Source organism: Acanthisitta chloris, unplaced genomic scaffold (assembly GCF_000695815.1).
Source record: "Acanthisitta chloris isolate BGI_N310 unplaced genomic scaffold, ASM69581v1 scaffold18554, whole genome shotgun sequence".
Taxonomy (NCBI): domain Eukaryota; kingdom Metazoa; phylum Chordata; class Aves; order Passeriformes; family Acanthisittidae; genus Acanthisitta; species Acanthisitta chloris.
The window spans coordinates 29,453-43,702 of NW_008670255.1; the positions used below are offsets into that span (position 1 = coordinate 29,453).

At 41.9% G+C, this 14,250-nt stretch overlaps 1 protein-coding gene across 1 annotated transcript in view; it reads left to right on the forward strand.

Moving 5' to 3' along the window:
• LOC103801214 (contactin-3-like) overlaps positions 1–14,250 on the forward strand; it is a gene marked incomplete at its 5' end in the record, with an annotated part of 38,430 nt that overhangs the window by 21,446 nt on the left and 2,734 nt on the right. The window contains 10 exons of the mRNA XM_009073623.1: positions 1,782–1,909; positions 3,378–3,553; positions 6,299–6,416; positions 7,541–7,699; positions 7,798–7,947; positions 8,833–8,903; positions 9,739–9,973; positions 10,089–10,204; positions 10,830–11,016; positions 14,226–14,250. The exon at positions 14,226–14,250 is cut by the window's right edge and continues 88 nt beyond it. Of these exons, the coding sequence (XP_009071871.1) occupies positions 1,782–1,909; positions 3,378–3,553; positions 6,299–6,416; positions 7,541–7,699; positions 7,798–7,947; positions 8,833–8,903; positions 9,739–9,973; positions 10,089–10,204; positions 10,830–11,016; positions 14,226–14,250 (1,365 nt within the window). The remainder of the gene's footprint in view (positions 1–1,781; positions 1,910–3,377; positions 3,554–6,298; positions 6,417–7,540; positions 7,700–7,797; positions 7,948–8,832; positions 8,904–9,738; positions 9,974–10,088; positions 10,205–10,829; positions 11,017–14,225) is intronic.

The following is a 14,250-nucleotide window of genomic DNA, read 5'->3' on the forward strand; positions in this document are numbered from 1 at the left end:
GAGGTGAACTTGATATGAAGGGAATACAGAGTCCTGGTGATCTCCCACCACCATGGTCTGGGGTTGGAGAACACAGTTTTGGGGGTCATAGAATCACCAAGGTTGGGGAAAACCTCTGAGATCATCAAGTCCAACCATTAACCTGTCACTGTTGGAACCCCTAAACTCTTAAACACTAAACCATGTCCTCCAGCATCAGGTCCAGATGCCTCTTAAACAATTCCAGGGATGGTGACTCCACCACTGCCTTGGGCAGTGTCTGACTACCATTTCCATGAGGAATTTTTTCCTCATCTCCAGCCTAAACCTCCTCTGACACAACTTGAGACCATTTCCTCTCATTTCCTCTTGTTACTTGGAAGAAGTGACTGACACCCACCTTACTGCAACCTCCTTTCAGGGAGTGGGAGAGAGCTCAACCCATGCTTGGAACAAGTTGTGAAGGAAAGCAGTAATCAAATTCCTAATGCAGCAGAATTGATCATCTCTTTGTAATAGGCATTGAATCATAGAGAACTCAACTCAAGTGGGATAAATGCTGGAGATCCATTGATAGACTTTTACCTCCAGTGTGTTAAAAATAAAAAGAGCAGCAGGGTGTGCATGTAATTAATTTTATAGTGAATAAAGAAGGAGGTTAATAATGAAGCACATGTAAGTGAGCTGGCACAATCCTCACGACTCTTCTGAGAGAGGGAAGATGATAATGTTAAGTTTGATGACATTTGCTGCCTTCTCAGCTGATACTTACTCTGACAACTGTGCAAGGCTCCCACTAATGCAGTTAGAGGTTTGCCTGGAGTGTTGTTGTTTGCTGTTGTGTTGATTCTGTGGAGCTGGATGTGGTGTTTGGGGCATTTCCAAGCACCATCTAGCTGAGGTGCTTGGGGAGCCGACAGATTGGGCTCTCTGTGCTTCGTTTGGTGCCTCTGAAATGGGTTGATGTGATCTGAGAGAGAAGCTCTGAAGCTCTCTGAACTCAGGAGTGTCAGGAAAATGGTTACCTTTTTGTTAATTATCCTGGACGTTTCTATATGCATTTAGTTAATAGCAGCTCTGGGTTGTCTTAGGGAAGGCTTGGTAGAAACCCTGCAGCTAAGGTGGTGACAGATGGGAGGACTAGAAACAGGGAAAGAAATCAAATTAGCTCTCCCTGTGTATCCCTCCAGTGCTGCTGTCTAGGATGTCATCTCTGCTGTGGGGATGTTCATGCTCTTCTGTCTGTATCAGTACCACAGGTCTCCTTTTATCCACATCTTTTATCAGCACTTTCTGCTTGTTCCATGCTGTCTGTACATAAGGCTTGACTCTCAGTGGTGGAGGTTGTGTGGGGTGAAGGGAATTTTCTTTTCTGCAAGTCCTTCCACAAAGGAATTGTAGGAAAAATCCTATTGCATCATCATAGTAACGTCAATGTTATTCCATGCAGGACAACATAACCTAGTTGGAAGTTATTCTAGTTTCAGTTGGAGCAGCTGAAAAAGATGGAGTTAATGTGGGATTTCTCTCTTTGACATACACATACATACCCACATATAGCTCTTAAACATTGGTTCTACTGGTGTCCAACACCAGTAATAGGTGGATGGGTTCAAATTTGTTGTATATTGTCAGTGAATGGTCACAAAATTTCCAGACACAAGGTTGGTAATAGTCCTGGTTTCAGCTGGGAGGGTTAATTTTCTTCTTAGTTTTGCTATATCTGAGGTAACAGTAGAGTATTAGAGTGTTTTGTCTACAAACCAATGCTGCAACTTCTAAACTCTCTTCTAATTTGGTAGAATCGTGTTATTAAAGGATGGAGGACTGAGAATAGCCAATGTGACCAAAGTGGATTCTGGAAGCTACACATGCCTGGCAACAAACCAGTTTGGGACAGCCAGTGGCTCAACAAACCTCATAGTCACAGGTAGGTGGGGTGGAATGGGGGTTCTCTGGGATGGGATGGACATGGAATTGCAAACTCTGTGACAGAACTGTGCAGGGATGTGGAGTCTGAGTCCATTTATTGCAAAACTACTAAATGTGGTGGAATGTAAAGAGTGTGAGAAGTTTTATATTCAACAATGTATAAAGATAAAAGGGTATGTGTTACAGCTCTTCTTCTAGTTGAGAGGAAAGAGGCTGAGGGACTTTCTGCCTTTGACAAAGAGATTTCTCAGATGTGAGGGAGTTCTGAACACTTTCCTCCCTTTTCTCACTGATCTGAGTATGTAAATAGTGCAATTAGGTTTTTAAGTTGGTGGGGATTTTTTTAATTTGTTATGAAAAAAATATGTCAATCAGAAAAATATTCCAGTCAAAAAATCCATTTGGCCTGAATAATTTGTTATGAAAAAAATACGTCAATCAGAAAAATAATCCAGTCAAAAAATCCATTTGGCCTGAAGGAACTATGTACTATTTGCTTATGAAAAGGATGTGGTAGAAGCTCCAGGGGAGCATTCAGGGACTCCAGGGGTAGTAAAATACAAAGTTTTTCCAAAGGAAATCATGTACAGAATTGTTGTTGGAAGGAATCTTGCCTCTTCCTCCAAGTCATCGTTCCTAGCTGCTGGTTGAGGTACTGGATTAGGAGGACCAGGAGTCTGTGAGGTTTCTCTGAAGAATATCTTTTCTCTTGACATGTCTTCACAGATTAGAACATCTGACATTCTCTCCAAACTCAGAATGCTCCAGTATCCCACTGCATTACATATCCTATATATCTCATAGCTCCAAACAGAATTATTCTGCTTGGTGAATTAACAGCTTCACATTTTCACTCTGTGCTCCTAAATGATTCATGTCCCTTTAGATACAAACAATAGAATTAGGTACAAAGGATTTCTAGAATCAAATTTTATTTTTATAGCACTTGATATTTTTCTCCAATAATGTGATTCTGGAATAACAAACAGCTGTTCTTAATGACACCATTTATGTCCTATATGATATATAGACCCCAATATCCAATGCATTTTTCCTTAGGTGGATTTCTTCTAGTTTCTGGGATTTTATTAGCTCCTTCTCTTACTCCTACCTCTTCATCTTCCCAGTGGCTGCTGCTCCAAAACACAGTGTTATTGCAGAGAGGCACACACACTCTTGAATGATAATTTCCTGGCTGTGGGTTGCAGTGAATTTAGCTTTGTAAAGTGTATTATTGGCCTGCACACAGCAGGGTCAAATTTCCCTGTACAGTGTCAAGTAGCTTCTGCTGGAAAATGTGCAAGGACACAGTGCTCCAACAGGAGGGGTCAAGCAGTATTTCTAGTCCAGCTGCATCGTTTGAAGTGACTGTCACTAACCAGGTCTGGAGAAGGTGGTGGAATATTGGTAGCAAACAAAGCTTACCAATCCAGGACTCCAATAACCAATATTTCTCATCTCAACAGAACCAACAAGGATTACTTTGGCACCTTCCAACATGGATGTCACCGTGGGAGAAAGTGTTGTCTTGCCTTGCCAAGTTCAGCATGATCCTTTACTGGACATCAGCTTCACCTGGTACTTCAATGGAACTCTCACTGACTTCAAGAAGGATGCCTCTCATTTCGAGAGGGTTGGAGGGGTAAGTTGCAAACACTTTCTCTTCATTTGACTTACAGATGTAAAAGGGTGATGAGACACTGGCACAGGTTGCCCAGGAGGCTGTGGCTGCCCCAACCCTGGCAGTGTTCACAGCCAGGTTGGATAAAACCTTGAGCAACCTGTTCTGGATGGACATGTCCCTGCCCAGGGCAGGGGGATGGCACTGGATGATCTGTAGGTCTATTCAAACATAACATTCTATGTCTCCAGCATGGACAGACTTATTTTTTCATCTTTCACTGTGATAAAAATAGGAAAATGCAGTATTTTTCCTCACCAAATATTCCAGCTTTTTGCTAGAGCAAACACAGGTGTGATTCCAGATCAAAGCCTTGCTGAGGTGTCTTTTTTATTGTCTCTGAGGAAATAAAGAGTTAAAAAGTAGGTTTTATTTGACACAAAAAAATGCTCAGTCAGTGCTGAAGGAAAATCCAGAGTGAGTCTTACCTAACCCAGACATTAGAACATTTTACTTGGGAATTTGTCATAAGGGACATAGGTGGTTTTATGGAATAGAAATGCTTTGGGTGGAGGTTTGTTAAGCTCTTATTTGTGTAAAAAGGGATTTAAACTCAACACCAAGAGATCCACAAACCCATTTTAAGGTCAGTGGAATCATTTCATCTGCAGTTCCATGCAGTTAGGTAACTAAGCCTAAATATGTTCTAAGCCTCCCAATGGTTACAGTGTGGATTTGTTAAAGGAAAATACCTGTGCAAAAAGAACAGCAGCTTTCTTGGTTGGAAAAGAAGGTTTTAATGGCTAGATTTGTATGTAATGAAGTTCCTGTCACACCTGCCTGAGGTCTCCAACGTGTCCTAGTTACTGGGATGTTACACGACCACCACCTGGACTTCCAGATGGTTAGAAAACTAGAGGCTGTAACATTCCTACTGCTTTTTTTTTTTCTGTTAGGTGATTTATACAGTTTTTTAGACCTTCTAAACAGGGTTTCACTTGCTTTGCCCAGCAGTGGCTGGGGTTGTTTTGCAGCCAGGAGAAGCAAGAGCAGCTGCAGCAGTTGTTCATACTTCATAGACTGGTGTTTGGTGGTGTTATTCCATGTGGCATGGAGAAGGGGAAGTGTCACTGTCACCTTGGGCTTGTCCATGCTGGCAAAGGTTCAGTCTGGCTAGGCAGGGATGCTGATAACCCAGGGCAAGGTGAGGTGGAGCTTTCTGCTGCTGCAGGTGTCTGTATTCTCTCCAGTACCTTGAGATTCTTCCCCAAAATATTCACAAATAACTTAAATGCAGTGTGAATATTTTGCTGGGATTTATTTCAATCAAAACTGCTCCAATTTACATGATATTATCCCCCTTGGTTGAGGTGTCTTAAATTGATCTTGCTGCACTAAGTTTGTGTAGAGTGTGATCTGTTTGTGAGTATGCAGTGCTGAGGTTGGACATTCCCTGAATATCCACCTCCCTGAGTATTCACTTCCAGTCAAGGAGATGGATTTTAGATTGCCTCCAACTCAACTTTTAATTTATTGTAAGCAATCAGCACTGAATTGTCCTGCAAACAACTTCCATCTGTGCTTTCACAGAGGCCCAGGCACACACATGGAAGGGAATCAGGCAGAGTTGCTTTCAGCTTGTGTTGAACAAAGAAGTGAGGCATTACAGGCTGAAACAAAGAAATATAACTAGATGCTTGAGAAGGTTAAGTCTTTTCCTAAGCTTAAAATAAACTTCAGAATCATCTATTTCCCTTTGTCCCAAACTACCCTGTGCCTGAGATCAATCATGTGGCCAGAGCAGCTAAAATACACCTGGAGTAGAGTTCCAGCCTCAAATAAAATGCTTCTTCTCCAGAAAATCTAAAATATATATATAAAAGCTTTTAAAAATTGAAATCTGAGAGGTTTTCCACCTGGAAAATACAATGTGAATTGGGTTAAAGCAGAAATTCAACTGACACAAAGAGGAGATGTTTGTAAGTGACATTGGCTACCAAAGGTTCGGTATCAAGGTCTCTGCTCAGTGATGTAGAAAATAAATAGTATACAAGGAGCCCTAACAGGAGATGAAGTTCCAGTTATCACTCAGGTTTTACGTCTGTTTGCTGTGATTCAGGAGCTCAACCACATGCTATGACATGAGAGAGAATAATGGGGGAAAAAGACCAAAGATTAAATATTCAGTGAAGGGCAAAGAGTAGAACTTAGACTGGTGAAATGGGAGATTCAGCCCAAAATGTGCAGCCTTTAGAGGAAATTGTGCTCACAGTTATTGTGTACCTGGAGAATGGACTAAATGCAATTTTCACATTTGAACTCTTCAAAAAAATTCTGTCCTAAATCGATAGGTCATTGTAGATATAAATTCTGTGTATTCTGTCTAGGAGTCAAATTGGTTAATGGTTGCAGAAACCACATTTTTCTTAGGGTTTTGGGACAGTGGTTGGGCACAGGACACTGACTTGATTGGTGGGTCCTAATAGCAGGAGGTACTTTGCCAGTATGAGCTAACCCTGTTGCAGCTTATTTCTCCCATAAAAGGGGGATACTACCTCATGTTCAGTAGGAAAATGCTGACAGACAATGAGTGTGGAGCAGCTGATGGACAATCACTTGCTGTCCTGGACATGGTGTCGTTCAGCATTGGTTTCTTTTCACAAACAGAATCTTAGTAATCCACTACAAGGTTGACATTAAGAGCTTTGTCTTCCCTCAGAGTGCATCAGGTGCAAGGCTGACATTAAGAACTTTGTCTTCCCTCAGAGTGCATCAGGTGATCTAATGATCAGAAACATCCAGCTGAAACACAGTGGGAAGTATGTTTGTATGGTGAAGACAGACGTGGACAGTGTGGCATCTGCGGCCGACCTTATCGTGCGAGGTACAGCTCAGCTCCTTTTTCAGATTACAGACACAACTCATGCTGTAGATTACTAACCCAATTTATGACTTGAACGATGTGATGAATGACTTAGACTTGACTGATGTCATTCTGCCTTGCACTTGGGGAGAATTACAGCTCAGTTTTTGGGTGAAGCCTGTATTTTTTTCCCTTAGAGAAACTAAGGCTGGAGGTTACAATATTGACTTCACATCATTTTTTCACTGACAGTCCTTAAAGTCACTGACAAGAGGGTACTCACTGGCAGCTGGGAGCCAGTCTGAGTTGCTGCCTCTGCAAACTGAAGCATTGGGGTTGGAGACTCCAGAATCCTTCTGTGCAATGGGCAAGTGCTGCCAGAGCCCAGGAGAGGATTTGGCCTAGGGACATTCTGGATTTTAAAGCATATAATAACACAAGCTTATTCCATTTCATTCTGAGCTGGAATTCTCACAGTTGAGCCAGAACTGTAGCTTTCTTTGCTGATGTTACAGCTACATTCATTGCAAGGGCAAAGCTTTGATGTAGGAAAGCACATTATATGATCAGCACTTCCTTCAATATGTCTTAAAACGTGCCAGATATTTTCTCAGTGTCACTGTGCTGTTAGTCATTTCAGCCCCTTTTGCTGGGGCAGATGACACAAAATGCAGCTTTTTTTTTTTAAACCAGGATCCCCAGAATGAGGATTTTCCAGAAGGCAGCAGAAAGCTCTGCCTGGCTGAGTGGCTGCTCAGGGTGCTGGTCAGATGTTGTGCTGAGAAATTGCTCCAGTATATTGTAGAGTAAAACAGCTCTAGGGAACAAATTGGCAGAGTACAGAGATGTATCAGTGGATTAAAAGAGGACATTGAAGTCTAAAGAAAAAAGTATCGAAGGTAGAAGGATCATGCTGAACAAGGTTCTTGGTAAAAAAAACCCCAAACATCTGCAGTTCAGAGTGTTTCATGTTGGAATTAACTTAAGTTTAGTGAGTGTAAAACAATAATTACAAGTGTTCCTACTCCAAGCTGCATTGGGTTTCCCCTCCCACAGCTCTGACCAAACAGGAACCCATACTGCAGGTAGTGATTTGCAGGGCATTGGCTTCACAACACACTGCTTGTTCTTCACTCTGATTCCAGGCTCACCTGGGCCCCCTGAACATGTGAGAGTGGATGAAATCACTGATACCACAGCTCAGATCTCCTGGCAGGAGGGCACAGATAATCACAGCCCAGTAACCACCTACACCATCCAGGCAAGGACACCCTTCTCCGTGGGTTGGCAGAGAGTCACAACAGGTAAATACAGTTCTTACAGGTCTTGTTGGAATGTTTTTTTGCCAGGAACACCATAGTCTTAGCTTCCTTTTTTTTCCCTTTTGCTTTCTGTTTAACAGTTCCAGATGTGATTGATGGCAAAACCTTCACAACCACAGTAGTGGATTTAAATCCTTGGGTTGAATATGAATTCCGGGTAGTTGCCAGTAACAAAATAGGAGGTGGAGAACCTAGTTTGCCCTCAGAAAAAGTAAGAACTGAAGAGGCAGGTTAGTGGGTTCTTCTATTTGTTTTCAATTCAAGAATCTTGAATATTTAACAAGGAAAGGAGTGTTCATATCTTTGGCTCTTTGCAAACAAGCTTAGAATTGCTGTTGTATATAAAAGCCTTTAGTTTGTTCATGTTTTTCCATTTAGCTGTGGGACAGTTTGTGTTGCATTACTGAGCATCACAGAAGCATAGCATCTAAATCCATTTAAACTGTATTTAGCATGCTAAAATCTGCCAGTTCAGGCAGTGCTGCTGAGGCTGAAGGCATTAATAGATGGAATTTTGACAGGTTTTTTTTTTTTTTTGCCACTTGTAGTGTTTGATCAGTGCACACCTTCCATGTAACACGTTTGTGGTTCAGAAGAATCAATTAAAACCGAGTTAGCTTGGAATAAGGCCATTGCCCACTATATCTGTGTAACATCTCTGGAAGTGTTCAAGGCCAGGTTGGATGGAGCTCTGAGCAACCTGAGCTAAGGGAAGGTGTCCCAGCCCTTGGCAGGGGGTGGAATGAGGTGATCTTTAAGGTCCCTTCCAAACCAAACCATTCCATGATTCTGTGACACTTTGCAGAGCTGCCTGGTCTGATGGAACCCAGCACAGGGACAGGTATAGAAAGTCATAAACATAACATACATGGTATAGTTTGTGAGCTGCTGAAGTTCTTCAAGCCCTCAGAGAAATCTCATCCTGGCCCAGGGATGGGAAGCATCAGGGTGGATATGGGAAAGGCTTCCCATCACTGCCCACCCTGCCCCAAAAGCATTTTACCCTGGTTGCAAAAGGAATATGAACACAACCAGGTTAGTTTCAGAGCAGGAGGTTAATGTGCTGTGGTCTCTTGTCTCTACCCTGTGCTGACAGCTCTGATTCCTTTCCACAGCTCCTGAAGTTCCCCCCTCTGAGGTCAGTGGGGGAGGAGGCAGCAGGTCTGAGCTGGTCATAACGTGGGATGTAAGTTTTCTGGCAAGCAGTTTTCTTCAGAGAATGATTGTTTTCAGTCAGACTCTTTGAAGCTGAGTTTCCCTGGTGCAGCAGCTTCTCCTCTCAGATGTGTGTGTGTTTGGTGCCCTTCTGTGATGGGAGCTCTGCCCTCCCTCTGCCATGTGCCACTGCTCTGGGTGGAAATCCATAGGAAATTGAGTTAGTTTGGCTTGGGATGGCTTCTGTTCTCATACAAATGTCAATGCTGGGGCAGGAGGGTGGGGGAAGAGGAAGGAGGATTGCAAAAAGGTTAAGCCAAAGAATTAAGCTTTGCAGTGCAAATTGCTTTGCTGCCATTAACTCTGGATGCATGTGCTAACCAATCCAATCTCATCCTGCTTTATGTATCTATCCCCTTTGTACTGATTGAAAAAAATGTTAATATTCTGTTACTATCACTGCCTGCTCTGTGTGGTTATCTAATCACCATCACAGCAGAGGAAGGTTTAAGCCACTGCATGAAGGTAGTATTGGATTCTCTAACAGCTGACTAAGCAATTATTCATTTTTTATGAACTATGGATTGGTGAAAAGAAGTGTGTGTTTACTGCAGAGTGTCTTAAAGCAGTATAAACAGTGCAAAACAAAGATTATACCTGAAAGTTGTTCTCTTCTTGAAGTGCCAATCTTAAAATAGGTTCGAGGGAACACATTTTGCTCTGCTGTTAATTGGCTGATGGAGTGATGCCAAATGCAGTGCCAGAACCTGGTTGCAGTCATGTATGTTAGTCTATTGGCACTTTCTTCCTGTGAAACATACCCAGTATGTGGCATCACAGCTTTCTGCCTCTTGCTTTTCCCACAGCCCATCCCTGAGGAGTTACAGAACGGAGAAGGATTTGGCTACGTCGTTGCTTTCCGTCCCTTTGGCACCACAACGTGGATCCAGACTGTGGTCACCTCTCCTGACACACCAAAATACGTCTTCAGGAACGAAAGCATCTTGCCCTTTTCACCCTATGAAGTCAAAGTTGGTGTCTACAACAATAAAGGAGAAGGGCCCTTCAGTGCAGTCACCACGGTGTTCTCCGCTGAGGAAGGTGAGTGAGTTTCCTCCAGGGATTCACCACAGAACTGAGGTCCCTTTGAATATGGACAGGTTTATTTCCATCACCAGTGCTGCTGATCATCTCTCCTTCATTGCTTTCCCAACAGAGCCCAGCATAGCCCCTTCAGGTGTGTCTGCCACCAGCCTGTCCTCCTCAGCCATCGAGGTCTCCTGGTTGGCCATTCCTTGGAAGATGAGCAATGGAAGGTTACTGGGCTATGAGGTGAGTTTATTTAAATAAATATATTTAAATCTTAAAAAACCCCAACCCTATTTCTGTCAATAAAATACCCTCCCCTCAGTAAAGGGCTGTGGAGCAGAAGGGTCCTGCAGGCTACAGGAGAGCGACCCAAAATTACCCCAAATCTTGCTTTCTACACCCAGAAGAAAGATAATTTCTTCTGTTATTGAATAGAACCACAGAATGAAATTGTTTTGCTTCTTGTGCTGATAGTCATGAGTCAGTCTAACCTATCTTCAAACTGACATTTTTTGCAGAGTTACATTTGCTTTCTAAGAAACTCTTTGCTAAGGTACATTTTTCTGAGTTTAACTTGTTTTCTTTTTAATGAAGTAATGTTTTTCCTCTTGTCATCCTTTAATTCAAGCAAGATCTAATATTTCAATTTTCCTTTCCCCTACAGTCACGCTAAAAAGAGCAGCAAGTGTGAGAAGCAGATGGATAAGAATATTTTAGTTTTGCACAGTAAACATATTTTTGAAACTTTAATGTATTTCTACCTGTTTCAGCTGATAAAAAAAATGCACTTAACAGAGTCAAATGCATTGCTGTGGGTGAAGAGTCCATTCCATGCAAGCTTTAAATGGGTTTCTTTTACTTTCACTAGGTTAGGTACTGGAATAATGGTCAAAAAGAAGAAGCTTCAAACAGAGTGAAAGCTGCAGGGAATGAGACATCAATAAGAATCACAGGTTTGAGGAGCAACTTGGCTTATTACACAGCTGTCCGTGCCTACAACAGTGCTGGGGCAGGGCCCTTCAGTGCCACTGTCAATGCCACCACCAAAAAGCCACGTGAGTACCTCAGATTTGAGGTGAGGAGAGACATAATGGTGTGGTGGGAAGAGAAAAATAAGAGTAAGGGACCTCAGTGTTCGTAGAGGTGAGAGGAAGGAGGAGTGAGTTAGCTGCACCATTAAATCAAGCACAGAGTTTCTATCTTCCACCCTCTGGGATGGAAGTGAAACTCATCTCTGCCACTAGAGCCAAAGTAAGATAGATAATTTCTTCACACAACCTTTGTTATTCTTCTGCAGACTGAAAGAATTTTGGAAAGAAAGATTTCTGTTATTAAGGACCAAGAAAAAAAACCCCACAGAGATGGTTGAATTTTTCAGTGTTTTATAACATATTTATAAGTTCTCTGGGGCATGGCTTTTGAAATGCAATGATCCTCATGCAGTTCATGTAAAACAATCCTTCATGGCCACTGTTTCCCCTTGAACAAATTGCACAAGAGGCCACTTTGCTGTTACAAAGGAGAAATTAAGCTGGAGAACAGATTGGCAAAGGCTGCACTAATTTTTCTACAAATGGAAATATTTTTAGCGTGCTCCTCCGCTGGAATTACAACCCCCAATCAGGGTCATCAGTCTTGAAGTGTTTCTGTCAGAGGCACAGGAACACACAATTAAATCTGTCTGAAAGGTCAAATTCCCTGCAATAGTCATTAACATCCTTCCACCAAAAGTAGTTGCATCATTAATATTGGGAAATAAGCTAGTTCATCAGAAATTATTAGATGCAAAAACCAGTGTCAAGCTGTCACTGAGGACTGAGCCATCTCAGATTAACTTGTACTTGCTGTTGTTTGAATATATTAGATGCATAGTTGCTGTGAAGTGGCTGATCTGAAGGAACTCAGTGCCTGTAGCCTGGACAGGACATGTGATGAAGAGTGTTCTCTAATTAATCTTTTTTTGGCTGCTCAGTAGAGCTGGTGCCATCCTGGGCCTCAGGGGGTTTCAGGCCTGTCTTACCACCCAACCTGCCATGGGGATTTGTGTCTCAACTGGACATTGCTGTTCCCACTGCTTTGAACAGGCTCTGATCAGTCCTTAGTCAAGATTGGTGCTCTTCGGAATACTTAGAAAGGAAAATTAATTGGCATGAATTGCATTATGTCCATAGTTTTTGCTGGTGAACAGAGAGAGCAAACCCCTTGCAGAACAGTGTAACATCAGGCTGAAGGGTTTTGCTAACTACCAGTTGAACTGACTAAGACAAATGCTCCTCTGTAGTGCTGCAGTAGAAACTGATTTTTCATTCAAATGTGTGATTTTTAATCAATCCCAGTTTCTGCTTTAACTTGAATATTGGTGCTAGGTGTGTTTTTCCCTGTGAAGGTTTTACACTCCCCCACCCAGGACCTCCAAGGCTCCAAGAACTACAGACACATCAGTTCCATTGGCAGGATATTTCAGGGTAGAAAATGCAATTTTTGTCTTTGACAATGAAAGTGTCTTTGCTTTTAGAGATGAAATATTCATGTTTGCAGCCCAGAATAACAAGTGGAGGTTTAAACATTGCTATGTAGAATGGCAAGTGACTGAGGAAGATTTGTCTGAGTTAATGAGATGGTACAATTAGTTCATATTTAGAAAGTCTTAAAATACAACTGTTCTTTGCATCAGTTCTAATGCAGAGAAGTCCTCCTGTACATGACCAGCCTTAAGCATCTGAGGAGCCTCAGAAATCCATGTAGTTATTTGCATGCTTAGCCCTGGACATGTACTTGTGTGACATGATGGATCAGGATGTGACCTGTCACAAAGGAGGCTCTGCAGTTCTGAACACTGAAGATTACTGGAGATTTTGGTGTCTGAAGCAAATTGGAGCCTTCTGAATCCCTTCCATAAGTCAAGTGATAGATAGAGGCTTACAGTTTTTATATATATATAATTACTCTTCATTTTTTTCACATGTCATCCTAATATCCTGTTGTGGATTTCCAGAATGACTCATCGCTTTGGAAATTCAGCTTTAATATCTCAGTGTGAAAACTATTCATATGTGCTGTAACACTTCATTCTCAGGAGTGAAACAATCTCCTCTTACATTTACAGAAAGTGCTTATTAGTGCATCAGGTTAAATCTTAGAACAAGGCAAATATTGCAAAAAAAACCCAAAACCACCTCAACTCTGAGTGGCTGTTTGACTTAAAAAAACTACTTCTAAAGTCTCACTCTTAGATTTTTGTGTCTATTTTTGAAGTATATCAGGTGGATTTTAATGTGACTAATCGTGGAAGGAAGGTAGGGATTTACCTGTGAGAGAGAATGGAAGAGAGGAGGAAAAAAAAATGAGGAAAAAAAAACCCATAAGCACATGGATAGAAGTGATCAAAACAACTCTCAGTACGTAATGCTGGAACCTCCAGCTTCAAAGCACAGCACAGTCCACCTAAGCAGCAGTTGTCTCCACTAGGTGACAGCAACAGTAAATCGTTTTCCTTAACACATTTAGAGAAGATTTTAATCACTGATTGTGTCACTGCATGACCCATTTGCTGGGAGACCAACCTGAGGTGGCTGAAGAGGTTTGTACTTCCCTTTGCCTGCCCTGAGAGCTTGGCAGTTCCAAGAGAGATGAAAAGGCACAGCCCAAAGCTCCTTTGGAAATAAGTCTGGGATGGGTAGTGAACAAAACCCCAATAGATTCTGTGGCCACAGCTCACTGTTGTTCCAGCTCAGACACAGGAGTGGCCCAAACTGCAGTGCAGAATCACCACCTCTAGTTGAAAGAACAGTAGAAGAAACCTGTCAAATATTCTTACATCACAACCATGTTAAACTAAACCAGCCTAGTGTGTAGATTGAATATTCACTTAGACTAAATTTGTCTAATCTGTTGTAAAGGATTTTCTTATTCTTGGCACTAGATTGAAACTGGAAGTTTTCTATTAGCATCATTGGTGCCATTAGAGCTTGTTCTATTGATCACCCATGTCCTAAGACACATCCTTGGGTCTGACTATGTAATGAAGGACCATCAACAGATAATTCAACTTCAGAAATAACATTTCTGTGCCATTCTATTTTTCCCTTCTGTTTTTCCAATCTAGTCTCTGAACCATAACATGCACAAACAAGGAGCCTCTGTCTGAGTTGCTTTTGCATCCCAAATGTAATGACAGTCAATTACCTGAGCTGTTATTTCCTACTGTGGAATCAATCACTAATGCCAGTTAAATTAAAGTCATGCTCTTATTGTATATTTGAAGCACCCAGTCAACCTCCAGGAAGCGT